This window comes from Phyllopteryx taeniolatus, chromosome 14, assembly GCF_024500385.1.
Source record: "Phyllopteryx taeniolatus isolate TA_2022b chromosome 14, UOR_Ptae_1.2, whole genome shotgun sequence".
In the NCBI taxonomy this organism is placed as follows: domain Eukaryota; kingdom Metazoa; phylum Chordata; class Actinopteri; order Syngnathiformes; family Syngnathidae; genus Phyllopteryx; species Phyllopteryx taeniolatus.
The window spans coordinates 782939-807081 of NC_084515.1; the positions used below are offsets into that span (position 1 = coordinate 782939).

Below are 24143 nucleotides of genomic sequence, written 5' to 3' on the forward strand. Positions count from 1 at the left end.
GTCCTCAGAACTGTGAGGCTGACGCGCTAACCAGTCGCCCACCGTGCCGCGAAACATTTTTATTGTAAATATAATTTTTTGAGCAATTAAGTACATGTATATACAGTTAATGAATAGTTCATTGAAACAGACACATTGTGCTCCATCTTGTGATCGGTTATCATTTTTTTAAACTCGCTGACCGGTGATCGGCCCCAAAAATCCTGATCGTGTAAAGCCTATTTACTACTGCACGTTTTCTGTTATCTGTTATATCCACAAAAACCTTCCGGCGTGTCTCCACAGGTACGACTATGTGGAGGTGTACAACGGCAAGGATGAGCTGGCACCCATGTTGGGTAAGTTCTGTGGCAAGATTGCACCCTCGCCAATCATCTCCAGCGGCGACCAGCTCCTCATCAAGTTTGTCTCCGACTATGAGACGCATGGGGCCGGATTCTCCCTACGCTACGAGGTCTTCAAGACAGGTGAGTGAGTGAGTGAGTGAGTGAGTGAGTGAGTGAGTGAGTGAGTGAGTGAGTGAGTGAGTGAGTGAGTGAGTGAGTGAGTGAGTGAGTGAGTGAGTGAGTGAGTGAGTACAATGGTACAAGAAAAAACAACGGCATACAAAAACGCAATAGAAAATATCCATCCATCCATTTTCTGAGCCTCTTCTCCTCACTAGGGTTGCCAGGCGTGCTGGAGCCTATCCCAGCTATCATCAGGCAGGAGGCGGGCTACACCCTGAACTGGTTGCCAGCCAATCGCAGGGCACATAGAAACAAACAACCATTCGCACCCACATTCACACCTACGGGCAATTTAGAGTCTCCAATTAATGCATGTTTTTGGGATGTGGGAGGAAACTGGAGTGCCGGGAGAAAACCCACGCAGGCACGGGGAGACCCCAGTCCTCAGAAGTGTGAGGCTGACGCTCCAACCAGTCGGCCACCGTGCCGCCAATAGAAAATATTGATATGGGGGAAAAAAACATTATAGAAAACAGCAATTTAGGGGGAAAAAAAATGATGAAATCAATAATATAGAATACAAACCTTCAACATTACGTAAAAGAAGAGAATGAAGAATGTGGAAAATAGCATGTGTTTGTATTAGTTGTTCCTGTGGTCACATTGACTGAACGTGATTAACGAGCTCGAAGGAATGCCAACGTCTCCCACTAGCGTTTCCTTTGCATCCTTTGGGATCCATCCTGCATTCCCCAGGCCGCCACTTATGAAATATCATTTACATACTTACAATTAACAAGTCTCACTCGACACTCCATTAGGTGCACCATCCCATCTAATAACCTAAAGTCTGCTTTTATAAAGATATTAATGCAGACTTTTGATTAGATATAGGTATTTGACTATATTTCTTTGATGAGGAAGTATGTGTGCATGAGTGTGTGCGTGTGTAGCAGGACCCCAGCCTCGTTAAGCTAAGGGTTGTCCTTGAACGCAGCAGGGATGACCTGAAAATGAATGCAGCGGTGTAGAAAAAGTAGGACTGTGCGTGTGAATGTTGACTTAAAGTTCAAAATGCTCACTATGTTGCCTCATTCATATTTCAGTTTTACACAGTTTACTTCAGTGGATCGACATGACTGATGATGTCGACTACTGGATATGATTTATTTTGCTTAAACGGGAACAAATGATATCAAATGATATTAACATTTTCCATCAAAAATGGTTTCTTGCTAGGATGGTTAGCTTACGTTCAGCTAATACAAGTATTTAGTATTTATCTATTGATGTTTCACATATACCTGAAAAGAAGACAAACTATAGTACGTTTCTAAAAACTTGTCTGCATTGTGAAATATGTTGCTATATGATGACCGAATAAAAATACTACTACTATTACTACTATGACTACTAAGAAGAGAGGCTATTGATGTTGCACATTCCTAAAAAGAAGTTAAACTTGTGATGCTGCTTTTTTTTCGAAAAAGAAGACAAACTAATTATATTGCACTTTCCTGTAACAAGACCAACGATTGACGTTGCCCTTTAATAAAACACAAGATGCACTTTTGTTGTTGCGCTTTCCTAAGAAGAAGACAAACTATTGAAAAGAAGACGAACAATTCAAGTTGCACTTCCCCCAAAACACAAATTAATGTTGCACTTTCCTGTAAGGAAAACATTTAAGCTGTTATATATTATATTCATTTCATTGTTTAATTTATTGGAAAATTTCCTGCTCGCAGTTTTCGTTTAAATTTCATTCAGTCTGGAGCTGTTTACAACATAAAAGAAAATACAAAGAAATACAGAAAAATATCATCAAAACAGTGTTGGAGGAAAAAAAAAACATCATAAAATCCCATTGTTGCAAAATAAATATTAAAAACAGTGATACAGAAAACAGTGCTAGATATAGTGTTATAATAGAAACCAGCAATTAAGAAAAAATAAATTGTGAAAATCAAAATACCAATGGTGAGGGATGCCGTCAAGCTGAAGAAGGAGTCCTATCGGGCCTTTTTGGCCTGTGGGACTCCTGAGGCAGCTGATGGGTACCGGCTGGCAAAGCGGAATGCAGCTTTGGTGGTCGCGGAAGCAAAAACTCGGGCATGGGAGGAGTTCGGTGAGGCCATGGAGAAAGACTTCCGGACAGCTTCGAGGAAATTCTGGTCTACCATCCGACGTCTCAGGAGGGGAAAGCAGTGCACCATCAACACTGTGTATAGTGGGGATGGGGCGCTGCTGACCTCGACTCGGGACGTCGTGAGCCGGTGGGGAGAATACTTCGAAGACCTCCTCAATTCCACCGACACGCCTTCCCATAAGGGAGCAGAGTCTGGGTTCTCTGAGGCGGGTTCTCCTATCTCTGGGGTTGAGGTCGCCGAGGTGGTTAAAAAGCTCCTCGGTGGCAAGGCCCCAGGGGTGGATGAGATTCGCCCGGAGTTCCTCAAGGCTCTGGATGTTGTAGGGCTGTCCTGGTTGACACGCCTCTGCAACATCGCGTGGACATCGGGGACAGTGCCTCTGGATTGGCAGACTGGGGTGGTGGTCCCCCTTTTTAAAAAGGGGGACCGAAGGGTGTGTTCCAACTCCAGGGGGATCACACTCCTCAGCCTCCCTGGTAAGGTCTATTCAGGGGTGCTGGAGAGGAGGGTCCGTCGGGAAGTTGAATCCAAGATTCAGGAGGAGCAGTGTGGTTTTCGTCCTGGCCGTGGAACAGTGGACCAGCTCTACACCCTTGGCAGGGTCCTCGAGGGTGCATGGGAGTTCGCCCAACCAGTCTACATGTGTTTTATGGACTTGGAGAAGGCGTTCGACCGTGTACCTCGGGTGGTCCTGTGGGGGGTGCTTCGGGAGTATGGGGTACCGAACCCCCTGATACGGGCTGTCCGGTCCCTGTACGACCGGAGTCAGAGTTTGGGCCGCATATCCGGCAGTAAGTCGGACTCGTTTCCGGTGAGGGTTGGACTCCGCCAAGGCTGCCCTTTGTCACCGATTCTGTTCATAACTTTTATGGACAGAATTTCTAGGCGCAGCCGAGGCGTAGAGGGGGTCCAGTTTGGTGGCCTCAGTATTGCATCTCTGCTTTTTGCAGATGATGTGGTTCTGTTGGCTTCATCAAGCCGTGACCTCCAACTCTCATTGGAGCAGTTCGCAGCCGAGTGTGAAGCGGCTGGGATGAGAATCAGCACCTCCAAATCTGAGCCCATGGTCCTCAGTCGGAAAAGGGTCGCGTGCCATCTCCAGGTCGGGGATGAGATCCTACCCCAAGTGGAGGAGTTCAAGTATCTTGGGGTCTTGTTCACGAGTGATGGAAGAATGGAACGGGAGATCGACAGGCGGATCGGTGCAGCGTCTGCAGTGATGCGGACTTTGTATCGATCCATTGTGGTAAAGAAGGAGCTAAGCCGAAAGGCGAAGCTCTCGACTTACCGGCCGATCTACGTTCCTACCCTCACCTATGGTCATGTGCTGTGGGTCGTGACCGAAAGAACGAGATCCCGGATACAAGCGGCCGAAATGAGTTTCCTCCGCAGGGTGTCCGGGCTCTCCCTTAGAGATAGGGTGAGAAGCTCGGTCATCCGGGAGGATCTCAGAGTAGAGCCGTTACTCCTTCACATCGAGAGGAGCCAGATGAGGTGGCTGGGGCATCTGATTCGGATGCCTCCCAGACGCCTCCCTGGTGAGGTGTTCCGGGCACGTCCCACCGGGAGGAGACCCCGGGGACGACCCAGGACATGCTGGAGAGACTACATCCTTCGGCTGTCCTGGGAACGCCTCAGGGTCCCCCCGGAAGAGATGGATGAAGTGGCTGGGGAAAGGGAAGTCTGGGCGTCCCTGCTGAAGCTACTGCCCCCGCGACCCGACCTCGGATAAGCGGTAGATGGATGGATGGATGGAAAATCAAAATTCTCATTGTTTACATTAAAGCATATCACTTTTAAGTGTGCCGTTTTATTTCCTTACTTAATGCGACACAAAGCACCCTGAACTGGTCGTCAGCCAATCGCAGGGCACATATAAACAAACAACCACTCGCACTCACATTCACGCCTACGGGCAATTTAGAGTCTTCAATTAACCCACAATGCATGTTTTTGGGATGTGGGAGGAAACCGGAGTACCCGGAGCAAACCCGCTCTATTTGCACAAAAAACAGGATAATACCAAAGGAGACATATTGTGCAATTTTTGTCACAATTTAAAACATTTAAAACAGATGTGTTAATAACATGTCTGTGACATGCTTTCTTATATATGATATAAATAGCCCAAGGATGAAGAATTACATTTTATTTCTCTTGCTGAAATGAATCTTTTGAGGGGACAGCACTTTTAAGACTCGTCTAAAAAAGTCAAGTGCAAACTTCAAAGCACACCAGAGCTCCCACAAAGACAGCATGGATTATATTTTCCATTAGGCAGGCAGCACTTCATCTTCAAACCACCTGATTACATGCCAATAGTGTGAGGGTCTGTTCATGCAGCCCATGCAGCAGACACATCGGTTAAGAAGCCGCTATTGTATATTTTTAGAATCAATTATTCTGTGGACTTCTTCTTTTCCTATTGGCTTGTCCTGTTAGGGGTCGCCACAGCGCGTCCTCCTTTTATGTCCTCCGATCTCCTGCATCCTCCTCTGTAACACCAACTGCCCTCATGGATTCCCTCACTACATCCATCAACCTTCTCTTTGATCTCCCTCTAGCTCTCTTGCCTGGCAGCTTCATCCTCATCACCCTTCTACCAATACACTCACTATCTTTCCTCTGGACGTGTCCAAACCATCGAAGTCTGCTCTCTCTAACTTTGTCTCGAAAATATTTAACCTTGGCCGTCCCTCTGATAAGCTCATTTCTAATCCTATCCAACCTGGTCACTCCTAGAGAGAACCTCAACATCTTCATTTCCGCCACCTCCAGCTCTGCTTCCTGTTGTCTCTTCAGTGCCACTGTCTCTAATCCGTACATCATGGCTGGCCTCACCACTGTTTTATAAACTTTGCCCTTCATCCTAGCAGAGACTCTTCTGTTTCATAACACACCTGACACCTTCTTCCACCCGTTCCAACCTGGTTGGACCCGTTTCTTCACTTCCTGACCACACTCACAATTGCTCTGGACTGTTGACCCCAAGTATTTTAAAGTCCTCCACCGTCGCTATCTCTTCTCCCTGTCGCCTCACTCTTCCCCCACCTTCCCTCTCATTCATGCACATAGATTCTGTCTTTGGCTAATCTTCATTCCTCTGCTTTCCAGTGCATGTCTCTACCTTTCTAACTGTTCCTCCACCTGCTCCCTGCTTTTACTGCAGATCACAATGTCATCTGCGAACATCATGGTCCATGGGGATTCCAGTCTAACCTCATTTGTCAGCCTATCCATCACCACTGCAAACAGGAAGGGGCCTCAGGGCTGATCCCTGATGCAGTCCTACCGCCACTTTAAATTCTTCTGTCACACTTACAGCACACCTCACCACTGTTCTGCTGCCCTCATACATGTCCTGTATTATTCTAACATACTTCTCTGCCACTCCAGACTTCCGCATGTAGGACCACAGTTCCTCTCTGGGTACTCTGTCAAAGGCTTTCTCTTGATCTACAAAGACGCAATGTAGCTCCTTCTGACCTTCTCTGTACTTTTCCATCAACACCCTCAAGGCAAATAATGCATCTGTGGTACTCTTTCTAGGCATGAAACCATACTGTTGCTCGCAAATACTCACTTCTGTCCTGAGTCTAGCGTCCACTACTCTTTCCCATAACTTCATTATGTGGCTCATCAGCTTTATTCCTCTATTGTTCCCACAGCTCTGCACATCACCCTTGTTCTTAAAATTGGGCACCAGCACACTTTTCCTCCATTCCTCAGGCATCTTCTCACCCGCTACAATTCTGTTGAACAAGCTGGTCAAAAACTCCACAGCCACCTCTTCTATATGCTTCCATACCTCCACAGGTATGTCATCAGAACCAACTGCATTTCCATTTTTCATCCTCTTTAATAATGCCTTTCTAAATTCCCCCTGACTAATCATTGCCACATCCTGGTCCACCACACTTGCCTCTTCTACTCTTCCTTCTTTCTTTTTGTGAGGAGGAGAGGCTGAGTACGGGCAACGGAATACCGATTATTATTCCAAGTGTTGCACTGAGGCGACCGGTCATTCATTTTAACAAAGTTAAGACACACTTTTGTTCGCCATCGCCGCCATTAGGCACAACCACATCTTCGTGCACATTCTTCTTCGTTGGTTTTCGCCACTTCTTCTTCTGTAGGCATCGAAACAGGGAACCGAAATTTTTAAACGATTCCAGGAGAACCGGGACGTTAGTCCTGGTTCCAATCGGTTCTCGATTCTCGATGCCCAACCCTATTAGTGATACGATCAATACATTGAGCTGACAAAACTTGTTTATGTAGGCAGAGAGTCATCCGCAAGCACTTAACTCATGTGGGATGATGTGGCTGTCTTCTTTCTTCAAAGAGGTATTTCAACGATTGATTTTTTACAAAAACAAGCCAACTAAAATCTTTTTCCATCACTATTTTCACTTGTTTTTGTCTAAAAAAAAACATCCAGACTTTCAATATATGTGAAAATTACACGGCAGAACAGTTAGTAGTTCAGTGAGGAAATGTCCTTGCCTCCTGCACCTGACATGTCAGAAGGCTGTGACAGGCTGAAAATCTAATATTTCATTAGAAAACAAGGCTAAACTTGCTACGGAGTCTATTTTGGGGGGAATTCCTATGGCAGACATCATCAGAAGTCCAGAACTATGGAATAAGTACCAATGTTCACAGCATCTGAATCAGAATCATCTTTATTTGCCAAGTATGTCAAAAACGCACAAGGAATTGGTAGTTGGAGCCGCTTTAGTATGACAACAGACAGCCATTTGAGAAAAAAAAAATACATTTGAGATGTAAAAACATAAAACACAGTACGGAGAGTCACTGAGCAATGAAAGGTTACTGGTAATGCGGTAATGCTAATACAACTTATTTGTTAAATTTGTTTATTTATTTATTGATTGATCGAGTCACTTATTTATTTAATTTATTTCTGATAATTGTGCAAATGATGCAGAGTCCTCTAGCAGTTTAGAGCAGTTTGAAATGATAATATATAATAATCTGCCAAATTTGTGCAAATGGCATTAGAGAGGTCCTTCAAACACAACAGATAATGAGTCTGCTTTCATGAAGAACTACAGAAATAAGAGAGTATTTACTGTTGAGAGGCTGAAATCAGAGGATTTGGACAATTTTACGTTAAGCAATTACTTTAACTGATTTGATTATCAAAATAGTTAGTTAGTTTAATTGGCAATTAATTGTGAACACCTCTACAGTCTGGTCATGGAACACAAACATAAACACTTAGCATTATAAAATATATATTTAACAACAATTGCGGTATATTTGACGACAAATGTGCGATGTAGTGAGGACTAAAAAAAAAAAAAAAAAAAAAGAACATTAAAAACACTCAGTGGATGGTCTGCTACTGCATGATGAGTCACACATTAAAGTGAACATTCCTGCTGGGAAACAAGCCGCAAGTGTGACTCCTCTCAAGTACTACACACACACACACACACACACACACACGCACGCACACACACACCCACACACACACACACACACACACACACAACGACACATCTTTGGAAGCATCACATGCTGCTCAACTCACCCGAGAAATTGTGTGTTACCAACTAACTTTGAGCTTCAACATCTCAGCAGCGGGCCCTAAAACTAGGCCAAGACCCATTCAAGTGTCCCCCATGTGAACGTGACTCACATGCACACACTCCATGACACAGGTGGGGGTCGTTAAAATGGTGAATGATGAGGAAAGATAATGCGAATTGACCACGGAGACGGGCTCAGCGCTGGATGTAAAGGGCTCAAAATAAATATAACAAAATGCAACCTGTTTGTCGCCGCATTACATCCTATATACACACACACAAACACACACAGGAAATATGACCAAATAAAATGTCTGTCACCCAGGTGCGACCTCCACTTAAAATAGATGAAGCATGAAACCTGCTATCTCATGTCATGGAGGCTATCATTTACACACATGAATAAAGAGTTAATTGAGCCCGTTGCTAACGAAATCTGCAGCACGGAAAAGGTCTTATTGTAAACCAGTTCCCTGCGTTGTATTCAAGATGATCTCTCTTTACCGCTTCTTTAATGACAATGAGTTTTTCTACTAAACTCTGAAAAGTGAGTATTAAAGAGGAAATGTTTCCATTGCTAACCAAAACAGCAGCACTTAGCGAGGAACGTAAACCAGTCTCTCAGATGTATGGAGTCTTTTTGTGAATCTGCGGTGTTAAAGACGAGCTCACGTTTTGTGGATACAGCGTCATTAATGACAAAAACATTTTCAGTTGACTCCAGTGAGAGAGAATGTTTCAGTTGCTAATCAGAACAGCACCACCCCACGAGACAGGTAAGACATAAAAGAATAAAGCTGCTAATAACAACAAGGTAGACTAGAACCTGGTAGGGTAAATAACGTCAGACATGTCATCACTTGTGACTTTTCAGTGATAATAAAAGTCCCATTACGATGTGCAGTTATCTTAAATTACAGCACTACGGCACCACACAGTGGTGTGTCTGTCTTTGTTTGTTTCTTTGTTTTTGTCTACGTCTGTGTGTGTGGTTGTGTGTCGGCAGAGTCTATCAAAAGCTGTCTCCACATCTTCAGTCAGTGTCAACACAAACACAGACGCTCCACCGGGGGCCGGGGACAAAACAGTGAACAATGCACATAAATGGAGTTGCAGAGGTTTTTGTAGAAAGGGACCACACGAATAATGGTAATCTACGTAGATACTAGTAAATGTGAACAGGAGCAAGAATAGCCAGCCACATTTGAGACTGCTTCTTATTGAATACATAATAGATACTACTGTATAGAGTATACACAGATGTGAATGTGAACAGCATCATATTGTATGTAGCAAATAAATATATGTGTCAGTAAATATATAATATATAAAATATATAAATATATAATACAACTTTGGAAGTTGACACAGATGATTCTTGCTCAAATTCTCAGACAATAAATAGTATTGTTGAGCTATTGCAAGCATTTTCTGTTTACAGTAACTAAGTTGAACAAACTATTACCCTTGACTTCTGATTTCAAAACTACGTATCCATCAATTTGTTGTGTGTATGTAATAGTATTATGAGGTGACTAAACAGTTATATGGTTTCACAGTCAACGGCCCTCTGAGGGAAACCGTGACTACAATGTTGCTCGCGACAAAATGAGTTTGACACACCTGGTCTAAGCAGTACATAATGAGTAAATACTATATCAGAATCATCTTTATTTGCCAAGTATGTCCAAAAAAGGAATTTGTCTCCGGTAGTTGGAGCCGCTGTAGTACGACAACAGACAGTCAATTGACAGAGAACACTTTTGAGACATAAAGACATTGACAAAAAACAGTCACTGAGCAATAAAGGGATGCTATTATCATTATTTATTTTTATTTTTTTACAATTGTGCAAAAAGATGCAGAGTCCTCTAGCACTTAGAGCAATTCGAAAGACTAATATTGCAATAGTCCGTTGCAATGACCATTGTGCAAAGGGCGCCGAGACTTCAAGCGAGTAGTGCGATAATCTGGGACAATGTTGATTGTGCAAATGTTGCAGATACTCCTCCACCAGTGTGCAAATGGAGCAGATGATACTCTGGCATGAGTGGCCATTATTGGTCAACAACAGATATGCAAATAGTGCAGCGTGGCGAGACTACTACAGTGAGTGCACGAGTAATGTATAATTGGCCCCACAGAAATGTGACAACAAACTCAAGTCAAAAAATTGCCAGCATGTTGTAATGGAATTGTAGGTTAGGTGTTTAAGAAGTTGATTGCTAGAAAAATATATGAGAGTGAATGTGAAAAGCAGCAAGAATCAAGTCAGCAACGTTATATTTCACAAAAAAGATACAAATGTAAAAAAGGCACTATACAGAAATTAGTGTCAAAAGAAGCAAGACTAGTCAGCAGTGTTGTATTTAGAAAAAAAACTATACATGAGTAAATAAATAGTCATGGTGCACACAGTATAAGCAGTACGTAATAAGTAAATACTGTGCAACTATATGTACAGAAATTAATTTGAACAACAGGAGGAATAGTCAGTAGCATTGTATGTCCCCAAAAAAATCTATAATTACATCCATCCATCCATTTTCTGAGCCGCTTATCTTCACAAGGTTTGCGGGCGTGCTGGAGCCTATCCCAGCTATCATCGGGCAGGAGGCGGGGTACACCCTGAACTGGTTGCCAGCCAATCGCAGGGAACATACAAACAAACAACCATTCGCAATCACATTCTCACCTACGGGCAATTTAGATTCTCCAATTTATGCATGTTTTTGGGATGTGGGAGGAAACCGGAGCGCCCGGAGAAAACCCATCCAGGCACGGGGAGAACATGCAAACTCCACACAGGCGGGGCCGGGGATTGAACCCGGGTCCTCAGAACTGTGAGGCTGACGCTCTAAACAGTCGGCGACCGTGCCTCTATAATTACAACTACCAGTAATATACAGTTACATCTAAATAAAATTACAATAGTGTCAAAAGCTTAATTTGGTTAGGTAGTTCAATTCAAAAAGTGAAAATCATATTATAGAGATGCACTACACACAAATATTGATGATTATAGCTCCCAGCAAACGAAACCCCTAGAAACTAGTATATGAAGAAACAATGGAAATGATTTTTAATGTAGAAATTAGGCAGGAACTGGTTAAGGAATCTATTATATAATGTACAGTATGAGTACTGAAATAAATGGTCTTTTCTACTATATTTTTATTAATTGAGATATACAGTACCTGTATATAAGCAGTTCAGAATGAAATAGTGGAGTGACAACTATACATATTTAATAAAATATGAATAGAATACTATAAGTCACTGATGGTGTAGTGGAACACTCGCCTGAGTTTGGTGCAGGCAGCGTGGGTTCAGTTCCCACTCAGTGACGGTGTGAATTTGAGTGCGAATGGTTGTCAGTGTCTATATGTGCCCTGCGACTGACTGGCGACCAGTTCAGGGTGTAGTCCGCCTTTCACCCGAAGTCAGCTGGCATAGGCTCCAGCGTCCCGCGACCCTAACCAGGATAAGCGATGTTGAAAATGGATGGCTGGATAGAATACTATATCCCTGCGATTTGCTGGCAACCAATTCAGGGTGTACCCCGGCTCTCGCCCGAAGACAGCTGGGATAGGCTCCAGCACGCCCGCGACCCTTGTGCGGATAAAGCGGTCCAAAAAATGGATGGATGGATGAATGAATACTAGATGCAGATGTGAATGTGAACAGCAGCAATAGCCAGCGGCATTATTTCTGTCATCACAAGAGCTACTGTAAATAAGAGGTGCTTCCCCCAATTATAAGGCAAAGTGAAATTTATGTGGAAACGTGTTGACCCTCTGGCAGGTCACACCATCACCCCAGTGACAATTTGTTACCCACCAAACACACTTTGACGCTTTAAACTCCCCACCTCCCCAAAATAAAAACATTCCTTCCCGTCTCCTCCCCAACAGGTCAGGAATGTTCCAGGAACTTCACGGCTCCCGCGGGGGTCATTAGCACGCCGGGCTACCCCGACAAGTACCCCAACAACCTGGAGTGCACCTTCATGATCTTCGCGCCCAAGATGTCCGAGATCTTGGTGGAGTTCGACAGCTTCGACATGGAGCCCGACACGACGCCGCCACCGGGGGCGCTGTGTCGCTTTGACTGCTTGGAGATCTGGGACGGATTCCCCGCAGGTTGGGAGATATTTCTGATTAACGCCTCCCTCAAATAAACATCTCCCCTTAGCCATTGGGGGGGAAATGGGTAGTAAGTGTAAAATACACACTTCTCTCAAATAGATTTGTGTAATAAAGATAAATAGATGCCTCGTTATTAGATGTGTCCCCTTTCTCATTAAGAAAAACAACTGTAATTGATAAAAATAAATATCTCTGCAAATAGACGCCTCCTCTTTCCCTTCACAATAAAATAATGGGTAGTAAGTGTAATTATTTAAGAAAAATACATACCTCCCCCAAACAGATACGTCCCTTTTGCCAACAGGAGAAATAAATGGTAATATGTGTCATTTATTCATTTCCCATACCGCTTATCCTCACAAGGGTCACAGGCGTGCTGGAGCCTATCCCAGCTATCTTCGGACGAGAGGTGGGGTACACCCTGAACTGGTCGACAGCCAATCGCAGGGCACATATAAACAAACAACCATTCGCACTCACGTTCACACCTATGGGCAATTTAGAGTTTTCAATTAACCTACCATGCATGTTTTTGGGATGTGGGAGGAAACCGGAGTACCTGGAGAAAACCCACACAGGCACGGGGAGAACATCCAAACTAGTAATGTGTAATTAAGGTAAGTAATGCCTCCCTCCAATAGACACCAACCATTAGCTGTCTGGGGAAAAAATGGTAGTATGTGTAACCTCTTTAATCGATGTGTCCCCTTTCTTATCAAAAAAAAGTAGTAAAATATCCATCCATCCATCCATTTTCTGAGTCGCTTCTCCTCACTAGGGTCGCGGGCGTGCTGGAGCCTATCCCAGCTGTCATCGGGCAGGAGGCGGGGTACACCCTGAACTGGTTGCCAGCCAATCGCAGGGCACATAGGAACAAACAACCATTCGCACTCACAGTCATGCCTACGGGCAATTTAGAGTCTCCAATTCATGCATGTTTTTGGGATGTGGGAGGAAACCGGAGTACCCGGAGAAAACCCACGCAGGCACGGGGAGAACATGCAAACTCCACACAGGCGGGGCCGGGGATTGAACCCGGGTCCTCAGAACTGTGAGGCTGACGCTCTAACCAGTCATCCACCGTGCCGAGTAGTAAAATAAATTAAGATAAATAAAGTCCTCCCTCAAATAGATGCATTCCCTTTCCCAACCAGAAAAACAACTGGTAGTGTCTGGAACTGAGAAAAATAAATACCTCGCCAAATAGACGCCTCCTCTTTCCCTTCACGATAAAACAATGGGTAATAAGTGTAATTATTTAAGAAAAATAGATGCTTTTTCCCCCCAGAAAAAAATGGTTACTAAGTGTAGTAATAAAAAACGAATTAACGCAGTTTGTCTTCTTCAGCTTCTTTTTCAGTGTGTAATTGTTACATCACCAACAACATGCAGGCTGGCGAAGTTAACGCCAGGCTCGAGATAAAGATGCCGTAATTCCAGATATAATCCGTCACAGACTGTGGATGGCATTACTCGCAGCTGGCGGCGATGGCAACGTTAATCCTGGCAGATTAGCGGAGTTGCCAGTGTGACAATGTAAAGATGATGCCACGAGCTGTCATACAAACCATGCTAATGATGATGATGACATTTTTTTAGGATTATTTTTTTATGATGATAAATGATGTTATGAAGAGCATGTTTAAAGAAAAAAGTGTTAAAAAACACTATCGTAGCATTAATCTAAATTAATGTACAATTATCACATCCCTAAATCAAGCACAGTGCTAGCTCTAGTAGGGGTTTGAAGTAGGTTTTGAAGACTGGATTACGGTTTCAAAAAAGGGGTTTCAAGCCAGCATTCGGGTCTCAAAGTGGGGTTTCCAGCCAGAGTTAAGGTTCTCAATGTAGGGTTTCAAGTAAGGGTTAGACATGAGTGGGGTTTCAAAGTATGCTTTAAATCCAGGGTTACGATTTCAAAGTATGGTTTTAAACCAAGGTTAGGATTAGGAGGGTTTAGGTTTCAAAATCATGTGTCAAACCAGGGTATGGATTTCATGTATGGTTTCAAACCTGGGTTAAGTGTTTGAGTTTCAAAGTAAAGTGCCAAACCAGGATTACGGTTTAAAACACTCCAAAAATCCAAATAAAACGCTAACGTTGGCATTTTGCTCCTCCCCATCCTCAGTGGGTCCCCACATCGGGCGCTACTGCGGCCAGACATCCCCGGGCCGCGTCATCTCCTACACGGGCATCCTGTCCATGACCATCACCACTGACACGGCCATCACCAGGGAGGGCTTCTCTGCCAACTACACCATCAGGGACACCAGCCTCCCCCAAGGAAACGGGCAAAATGGTGACCGCACGCTTACAGTAGAGTTTCAAACTGGGGGTTCAAGCCGGGGTTTAAATATTAAACATGAGTTAACGTTTCATGTTAGAGTTTAGGATTTCAAGCCATGAATAGGGTTTCAAACTAGTATTAGGGTTTCATAGTAGGGTTTGATGCTAAAATTAGGGCTTCAAATCAGGATTTCAATCCAGGGTTGGGGTTTCAAAGTAGGGTTTCATGTGAGGCTTTCAAGCCATGGAAGAGCGTTCAAACTAGGGTTGGGGTTTCAAAGTAGGGATTCAAGTCAGAGTTCGGTTGTAAAATTAGGGCTTCACTTTTACGGTTTCAAATTATGGTTTCAAGACAGGGTTGAAGTTTCAAAGTGGAGTTTGTAGGCTGCATTAGGATTCCAAACAAGGGTTAGGATTTCAGAATAGGGTTTCAAGCCAAAATTAAGATTTCAAATTAGAGTTCTAAACCAGGATTAGGGTTAGTTTCAAAACATGGTTTTAAGACAAATTTAGGAATTACAATTAGGGTTTCAAGTCAGGTTTAAGATTTTAAACCATGGATGGGGTTTCCAAACAAAGGTTAAGGTTTCAGAGTCGGATTTCAAACAAGGGTTAGGCTTTAAAAGTAGAGTTTCAAGTCAGGGTTAGGGTGTCAAATTAGGGTTTGAAGCCCTTTTTAGGGTTTCAAATCATGAATTCAAGCCAGGGTTAAGGTTTCAAAGTAGAGTTTCTGGATTAGGGTTGCAAAAAAGGGCTAGGGATTCAGAGAAGGGTTTCAAGAGAGGTCCCGGGCTGTCTTGTTTGTTGAGCGAAATGTTGTTGTTTTTTTAACTTTGTTTTCTTGTTTATTTAGTGAGAAAGTGTAAGTATTACATCATCCATCTTGTCTTTTCTATTTGTGCAATGTCTCCAATGCCTTCGACATCATATTCATCACTTTCGGAGCAGCGTCTCATCCATCTCATTCATGTCATCTTGACTTGATGACTTGTTGTTTTTTCACGCACGCTGCAGTGCACGTGCTGCCAAAAACAACAAGCTCTCCTCGGAAGCCTTGTGCACTTTGGACCTCGTTGGCCTTCCTTTGGAATGCGAATAGAAAAGATGCCCTTTTTTTTTTTTATAAGGTTTTAAACAAGGGCTAGGGTTTCAACGTAGGCGTCATGTGAGGGTTATGGTTACACAGTGGAGTTTCAAGCTGTGGTTGAGTTTTCAAACAAGCCTGAGTAAAGGTTTTGAAGAATAGTTAGGGTTTTATAGTAAGGTGTCAAGTCAAGGTTTGGGTTTCACCCCTGGGTGAAGGTTTCAAATTAGTTTCAAACAAGGGCTACGGTTTCATAAGATGTCAAGCCATTCATTGCTTTGTCTATTCCAGAGAAATACAATAATTCTGCCGCCAACAAATAACACAAAACAAACAAAAACATGGCCTGCTTGGGCCTTGCATTCTGCCTTGGTACCTTTCACCCAAATTGAGGTGGGTGTGCAAGGACCTGATGAAAAATGTTGAAGCCTTGGCCAAGGTAACAGGCTAACCATGGCCACTGTGTGCTTGTTTCAGCCTTCTTGTGCTCGGAGCCTCTGGGGATGGAGTCAGGCGAGATTTCCTCGGAGCAGATCAGCGCCTCATCGCAGTACAACAACAACTGGTCACCGGAACGCTCTCGCCTCAACTATCACGAGAACGGATGGACGCCGTCAGATGACACCGTACGCGAGTGGATCCAGGTCCGTGCCTCCGCCCTCAGATTGTAGTTTTCGAGTTATGATTTCAAGTCAGGTTAAAATAAGGTCTCACATTGAGGTGAGAGTTTATGGGTTTCAAACAGGGGTTAGGGTTTTAAGCCTGGTGTAAGGTTAGGTCACATGGAGGTTAAGGTTTGAAATTAGGGTTTCAAGCCAGTGTTAGAGTTTCAAAGTAAGGTTTCAAGCCCGGGTCTGAGGTTCAAAGTAGGGTTTCAAGCCAAGTATTGAGCTTCAAAGTTGGGTTTTAAGCCATTCAAACTCATTTTTCAAGTCAGGATTTGAGGTTCAAAGTAGGGTTTCAAACCAGGGTTATGGTTTCAAATGAGTGTTTCAATCAAATGTTAGGGTTTCAAATTAGCAAGTAAGGGTTAGGATGTCAACCCATGGATAGGGTTTTAAACTAAGGCTTGGCTCTCAAAGTGGAGTCGGGCATGCCCCCACTCCCAAAATAAAAAAACAAAATGAGTAATGATGTCATGTTTTGGCTGGTCCTCAGCTTGAACCCACCGCAGAGATTTTGTTCACATGCGGCGAGAACATTGTTGATGTGAAACGTGGCCATTGTTCACTCATTTGCAGCATTTCCCCTGCACGTTAGAGTGGAAAATCAGCATGAAAATTTCATGACAAAGGTGCCGCCTCCACATTGTCTGCGCTTGTGCTCGTCCCTGTTTACTCACATATGTCACGTCAGGTTTATAGTCTTACACTTTCATTCAAAATAACATTTAATTTACAGTGCATCAGGAAAGTATTCACAGCGCTTCACTTGTCCCACGTCCCAGCCTTATTCCAAAATGTTACAAATATTTTTCACCTCAAAATTCTACACACAACACCCCATAATAACACTGTATTAAAAATATGAGCATATTCGATACAGTGTTATCATTGTTGATGTAGACTAGGCATGCCCAAAGTCCGGCCCGCGGGCCAAATCCGGCCCGTGTCCAAATTTCCTCCGGCCCCAAGCATCATGTCATAAAATCAATCATATGTGGCCCGCCAGCACAGTTTACCACAGTAAACAATACACACATACAAAAAAAAGCCATTTTATATTTCACCAGAGGGTGACAGTAGACCTGTGGCCGCACTCTCGTCGCGTGACCCCTGTGTGAACTTTTACCCCTGTGGTATGTTTTTACCCCATTTCTAAAATGGCAACTGAAACTAAAAAGAGGAAAATTGCCAACGAGGGCCGCCGTGTCCAGGACAAGTGGATTTTTTCACTGACATACAAAACAACTGTGTCTGCCTAATTTGCCAAGAGACTGTGGCTGTTTTCAAAGAATTTAATATTAAGAGGCACTACCAGACGAAACATGCTAACTACGACAAGCCAACGGCGAACAAACGCGCCGAAGCACTGGAAGCTGTTTTGATAGCACAGCAGCGCTTTTTCACAAGAGCCTATGACTCAAATGAAAATTCTACAAAGGCGAGCTACGAGTCTCAGTGAATTGATTTTTTGTGATGATCAAACCACAGTTTGGTCAAATTTCTGTCATCTGATTTGACAATACTATAGTCAAATTAGATGACAGAATAGTATAGTCACTATACTATTCTTTGTGAAAATGCACTGGAATGTGATTTGTTAAAACAAAATCAATAAATACATGTTTCTAAAAAATTTCAGTCAACTGTCAGGCCAAATGGTCGGCCCCCATACATTTTCATCTGACCAAATCTGGCCCTCTTTGCAAAAGGTTTGAACACCCTGATGTAGACGTTAATCATGAAGAACCCAATTCTATAAAATGTCAGTCTTACAGTGTTTTCAAACATGTAAAAGACCACATATCCCCAAGCACTGTTGCTTTATGGCACTGCTTTATGGTTAAAAAAAAACTTGCTGAATGACCATCATTTTGTTGGATAGGATCAATAAAGAATAAAGTGTGTATCGTTACCCTAATAGCATAATTGTCTAAGTCATTATTTTGGTCAAATTGTGATAGCTGGGTAACTTTACTCTCCTACCACTGCTGCATCACCCTGCCTGTTGCCTCTGTCCTCAGCCTATCAGAATATTTGTTAAGAGTCCAAAATCACTATACTCACATTTTTTGCCGCTACATACGAAGATGGCTTATGGCATGAGAAAGAGGGCTTTGCTGACAATAATAGAAACATTAGCCATTTGCTTTGATTCATATGGTAAGATAGCGTCAACTTTCTGGACAGTGAATAAATGTAATTTCAGTCAATCAAAGGTAATAGGAACTGTGTGTTTGAATTCGTATTCACATTTCCACGACAAGGTATAAGCTACATGTGGTGTAAGAAATCTAAAAAATCTATCCAAGAATCTTTTGTCTCATTTCTAGTCAAAACAAATCTCTTTTCACTTAAAATAAGACACGTCCACCCCCCCAAGAAAAAAGGACTAACTTGTTGCTTGTTTGAAGCAAATTCTTAAGTAAATATTTGCTTTTTATTTTTAGTGTGAAGAGATTTGTTTTGACTAGAAATAACACATTTTCACTAGAAGTACAAGAGGTATTCTTGGTAAGATTAAGTTTTTATAGTGAACCTGTCCATTTAACATGGTTTACCCTTAACACTCAGCAGCACTGTATTTTCTTCTGGTTCATAGTCGCGAAATTAACTTTATACCAATTTAGAAAATGACTTAGAGAAGGATTTAGATGACAGTAGACTTGAGAAAGAAAGAAAGAAAGAAAGAAAGAAAGAAAGAAAGAAAGAAAGAAAGAAAGAAAGAAAGAAAGAAAGAAATGACAGACACCCAACAGCAGTTTGATTAAGAAATGGTTGTAAAACCTCCAGAGCTGATTCTGATCTTTATTCATTGTCCAAGTCAACATGACAGCTGTCTTAGAGGACTATATACCCGAGAAATAATAGCGATGCAAACACGGGAGGGCTACAGCCATTCCATATTTTTAGAATCAAATATTGTACAGATTATCGCATTGATCAATCGGATAAAAAAATATTTAGCATTATTAACTCATTCACTGCCAACCTTCCCAGTTAACATGGATATTTGACTTCTAAAGCCGCCAATGGCAGTGAAAGTGTTAAATGCAATAACATGTGCTTGTGAGGTCATTTGATTAATCGTTGCAGCCCCAAAACATGCCTCAACAGAGTGTGGGAGAAACAGGAGAGGAGGGAAGAGGTGAAAGGAAAGCAGAAACAGGAGCAGCACTTAGAGCTTCTTTGCTTCAGTAACAAATGGGTATTGTTACGCCTGGGAGGAGTCGGTCCTAGGGGCCAGCCAAAACATGGAAAAAGTCATAATATGGAGTAATAGCTGCGGTTATCAAAATGAGTATTCCACCATCACAAACGCGTATGTACTGTAGATCTGACCATGAAGCATGGTGTCACCATAGAACAAAATTCCCGGTTGAAGGAAACACACAAATGGAGTGTGACTCCATGCGTAGCCTCCTTGACTTCATGTGCTTATGTTGTCTGTGAGACTCCACATTTGCAACCATCCCTATTGAAGGGCACTAGGGCTGTAACTAACAATTATTTTAAAAATCAATTAATCTTTCGATTATTTTTTAAATTAATCAATGAATCAGATTGTTAAAAAAAAAAACTTCAAAAAATGTCCATCCACGACATTGTTCCAAATTCACAGTGCAGAAAATGTATAAACATAAATTGATTATGATTCAGTTAGTGGTTTGTTCTGTGACATCAGTCAGAAAAAAGGCAAAAATTGTTTTCTAAAGTAAAATATATTTGCAAATGCCTTATTTTGATGAAACACAAATATTCTGATATATTATTAAATTAAATATAATTATTTAGTGCTTTATTATTACAATAAATATCATTATTAATATTTGCTATTGAGAGGCTGAAATTCCATTAAGTTAGAATAGGACTCTAAATTATTAATCGATTATCAAAAATCATTATCGATAAATTTGGTAATTGATTAGTTTGTGATTAATTGATGAATCGTTGTACCTCTAAAGGTCACCCAGCTATACAACAATAACTTAATGAAGTTATCTGCGGCCTATGTCACCAACATTCAACCAGGTTGAAAAGTTGGACTCTCTAGTACTTGGCAGACTGCATACCCAAGTATGTGGGATTTTGGTTTAAGGGAGACAAGTAAAACAACCTGGTTAAGGTTTACATTGACAATAAAACTTGGATACGGTTAGACAAGTGACAACTTGGTTATGTTAAAGAAAAGTAAAAAAAAACCTTATGGTTTATCTTTGTTTATCTTGTATCTCTTTTACTGGTTATCTTTCTTTGTATTTATATGTAAGCGAAATCATGACATATTCTGCCTAAGTCACTTTTATTTGTTATGCAATCGATATTGTGTGTTATTTTTTTCTGGAAACTTGTTCACACATCTGGTTGAACATACTGTTACAATATCAAAAGAAAATATTAACATGCCATACTCAAACTATTATGACTACCATACTTCAGCTTAGTCTTTGAACTCCAGAGGTAGAATAAGGTAGATATAGAGTAGATGTAGCTGGAGAGTATACGTAGAGTAGCATACAGTAGAATTTCAGGGCGTCTGAATACTTTCCATACCCACCGTATATGTATATATATATATATATATAAAGAGAGAGAGAGAGAGAGAGAGAGAGAGAGAGAGAGCCGGCACGGTGAACGACTGGTTAGCACATCTGCCCCACAGTTCTGCGGACCGGGGTTCAAATCCCGTCCCCACCTGTGTGGAGTTTGCATGTTCTCCCCGTGGCTGGGTGGGTTTTCTCCGGGCACTCCGGTTGCCTCCCACATCCCCAAAAACATGCGTGGTAGGTTGATTGAAGACTCTAAATTGCCCGAAGGAGTGAATGTGAGTGCGAATGGTTGTTTGTTTCTATATGCCCTGCGATTGGCTGGCGACCGGTTCAGGGTGTACCCTGCCTCCCGCCCGAAGATAGCTGGGATAGGCTCCAGCAGCCCGCGACCCTAGTGAGGATAAGCGGTAAAAGAAAATGATTGGATGGATGGATAGGGGTCGTAGTGGAGGGGTTTGTGTGTCCCAGTGATCCTAGGAGCTAAGTTGTCTGGGGCTTTATGCCCCTGGCAGGGTCACCCATGACAAACAGGTCCTAGGTGAGGGACCAGACAAAGCACGGCTCAAAGACCCCTAATGATGACGACAAACAATGGACTTCGTTTTCCCTTGCCCGGACGCGGGCCACCGGGCCCCACCACTGGAGCCAGGCCTGGTGGTGGGGCTCGAAGGCGAGCGCCTGGTGGCCGGGCCTGCACCCATGGTAGCCCGAAATGGTAACGTGGGTCCCCCTTCCCATGGGCTCACCACCTGTGGGAGGGGCCATAGGGGTCGGGTGCAGTGTGAGCTGGGCGGTGGCCGAAGGCGGGGACCTTGGCGATCCGATCCCCGGCTACAGAAGCTGGCTCTAGGGACGTGGAATGTCACCTCTCTGGCAGGGAAGGAGCCCGAGCTGGTGTGTGAGGTCGAGAAGTTCCGACTCGATATAGTCGGACTCGCCTCCACACACACCTTGGGCTCTGGTACCAGTCCTCTCGAGAGGGGGTTGGACTCTCTTCCACTCTGGAGTTGCCCATGGTGAGAGGCGCCGAGCAGGTGTGGATATACTTATTGCCCCCCGGCTCGGCGCCTGTACGTTGGGGTTCACCCCGGTGGACGAGAGGGTAGCCTCCCTCCGCCTTCGGGTGGGGGGACGGGTCCTGACTGTTGTTTGTGCCTATGCACCAAACAGCAGTTCAGAGTACCCACCCTTTTTGGAGTCCTTAGAGGGGGTGCTGGAGAGCGCTCCCGCTGGGGACTCCATTGTTCTGTTGGGGGACTTCAATGCTCACGTGGGCAATGACAGTGAGACCTGGAAGGGCGTGATTGGGAGGAACGGCCCCCCCGATCAGAACCCGAGCGGTCTTATGTTATTGGACTTGTCCATAACGAACACCATGTTCAAGCATAAGGGTGTCCACACGTGCACTTGGCACCAGGACACCCTAGGTCGCAGTTCAATGATCGACTTTGTGGTCGTGTCATCGGACTTGCGGCCGCATGTCTTGGACACTCGGGTGAAGAGAGGGGCGGAGCTGTCAACTGATCACCACCTGGTGGTGAGTTGGCTCCGATGGTGGGGGAAGAATCGTATTGGGAACGTCTGGCAGAATCCCCTGTCAGAAGGAGTTTCAACTCCCACCTCCGACAGAACTTTGCTCATGTTCCGGGGGAGGCGGGGGACATCGAGTCCGAGTGGACCATGTTCCGCGCCTCCATTGCTGAGGCGGCCGACCAGAGCTGTGGCCGTAAGGTGGTCGGTGCCTGTCGTGGCGGCAATCCCCGAACCCGTTGGTGAACACCAACGGTGAGGGATGCCGTCAAGCTGAAGAAGGAGTCCTATCTGGCCTTTTTGGCCTGTGGGACTCCTGAGGCAGCTGATGGGTACCGGCTGGCCAAGCGGAATGCAGCTCTGGTGGTCGCTGAAGCAAAAACCCGGGCATGGGAGGAGTTCGGTGAGGCCATGGAGAAAGACTTCCGGACGGCTTCGAGGAAATTCTGGTCCACCATCCGACGTCTCAGGAGAGGAAAGCAGTGCACCACCAACACTGTGTATAGTGGGGATGGGGCGCAGCTGACCTCGACTCGGGACGTTGTGAGTCAGTGGGGAGAATACTTCGAAGACCTCCTCAATTCCACCGACACGCCTTCCCATGAGGAAGCAGAGTGTGGGGATGAGATCCTGCCCCAAGTGGAGGAATTCAAGTATCTTGGGGTCTTGTTCACGAGTGAGGGAAGAATGGAACGGGAGATCGACAGGCGGATCGGTGCAGCGTCTGCAGTGATGCGGACTTTGTATCGGTCCGTTGTGGTAAAGAAAGAGCTAAGACGAAAGGCGAAGCTCTCAATTTACCGGTCGATCTTCGTTCCTACCCTCATCTATGGTCATGAGCTGTGGGTCGTGACCGAAAGAACAAGATCCCGGATACAAGCGGCCGAAATGAGTTTCCTCCGCAGGGTGTCCGGGCTCTCCCTTAGAGATAGGGTGAGAAGCTCGGTCATCCGGGAGGATCTCAGAGTAGAGCCCCTGCTCCTCCGCATTGAGAGAAGCCAGATGAGGTGGCTGGGGCATCTGATTCGGATGCCTGCCGGGCGCCTCCCTGGTGACCCAGGACACGCTGGAGAGACTACATCCTTCGGCTGGCCTGGGAACGCCTCGGGATCCCCCCGGAAGAGCTGGATGAAGTGGCTGGGGAGAGGGAAGTCTGGGCGTCCCTGCTGAAGCTACTGCCCCCGCGACCCGACCCGGATAAGCGGTAGAAAATGGATGGATGGATGGATAGAGAGAGAGAGAGAGACAGAGAGAGAGAGCGAGAGTAGAGAGAGAGAGAGTAGATGTAGAATAAAATAGATGTAGGGTAGCTATACGTACAGGTGGAGTAGAATACATCACAATAGAGTAGATAGAGTACAGGTAGAAGAACGTTGATATCAATTTAGAATACTGTAGAGTCAATATTCACGAGAGTCCATGTAAATGTAGAGTAAATAGAAACATTTACAACATTTCAGCCTGAGTGTAGCCTAGTGTTTTTAACACAATAGGTAGGCAACAAAAATAGGTTACTGCAGCCGTGATTTCTTTAGCTTAGTCTGAATTGTGGCCGAGTTCCCCGAAATAGTTACGAATAATAGGACCCGTTTTTGGCTGTGTGCTAGCACTGTTAGAAAACTGAAAAATTGAAAAGTGCAACGTCTCAGGCAACCGACTGAGTATGTTAAAGCTCCCTAAAAGGTGATTTAGTTGCCTGAATAATATCCTGAATAGATCTTTCTAC

At 44.0% G+C, this 24143-nt stretch overlaps 1 protein-coding gene across 4 annotated transcripts in view; it reads left to right on the forward strand.

The window, feature by feature from the left end:
• LOC133488506 (neuropilin-1a-like) overlaps window positions 1–24143 on the forward strand; it is an 82984-nt gene that overhangs the window by 18714 nt on the left and 40127 nt on the right. For 3 of the 4 annotated variants that reach the window (XM_061796440.1, XM_061796439.1, XM_061796441.1), the window contains 4 exons: window positions 286–467; window positions 12072–12299; window positions 14434–14604; window positions 16153–16319. In XM_061796440.1, the coding sequence (XP_061652424.1) occupies window positions 286–467; window positions 12072–12299; window positions 14434–14604; window positions 16153–16319 (748 nt within the window). Of the gene's footprint in view, window positions 1–285; window positions 468–10166; window positions 10267–12071; window positions 12300–14433; window positions 14605–16152; window positions 16320–24143 lie in introns of those variants that run through there. The other variant, XM_061796442.1, reaches the window with a different exon arrangement.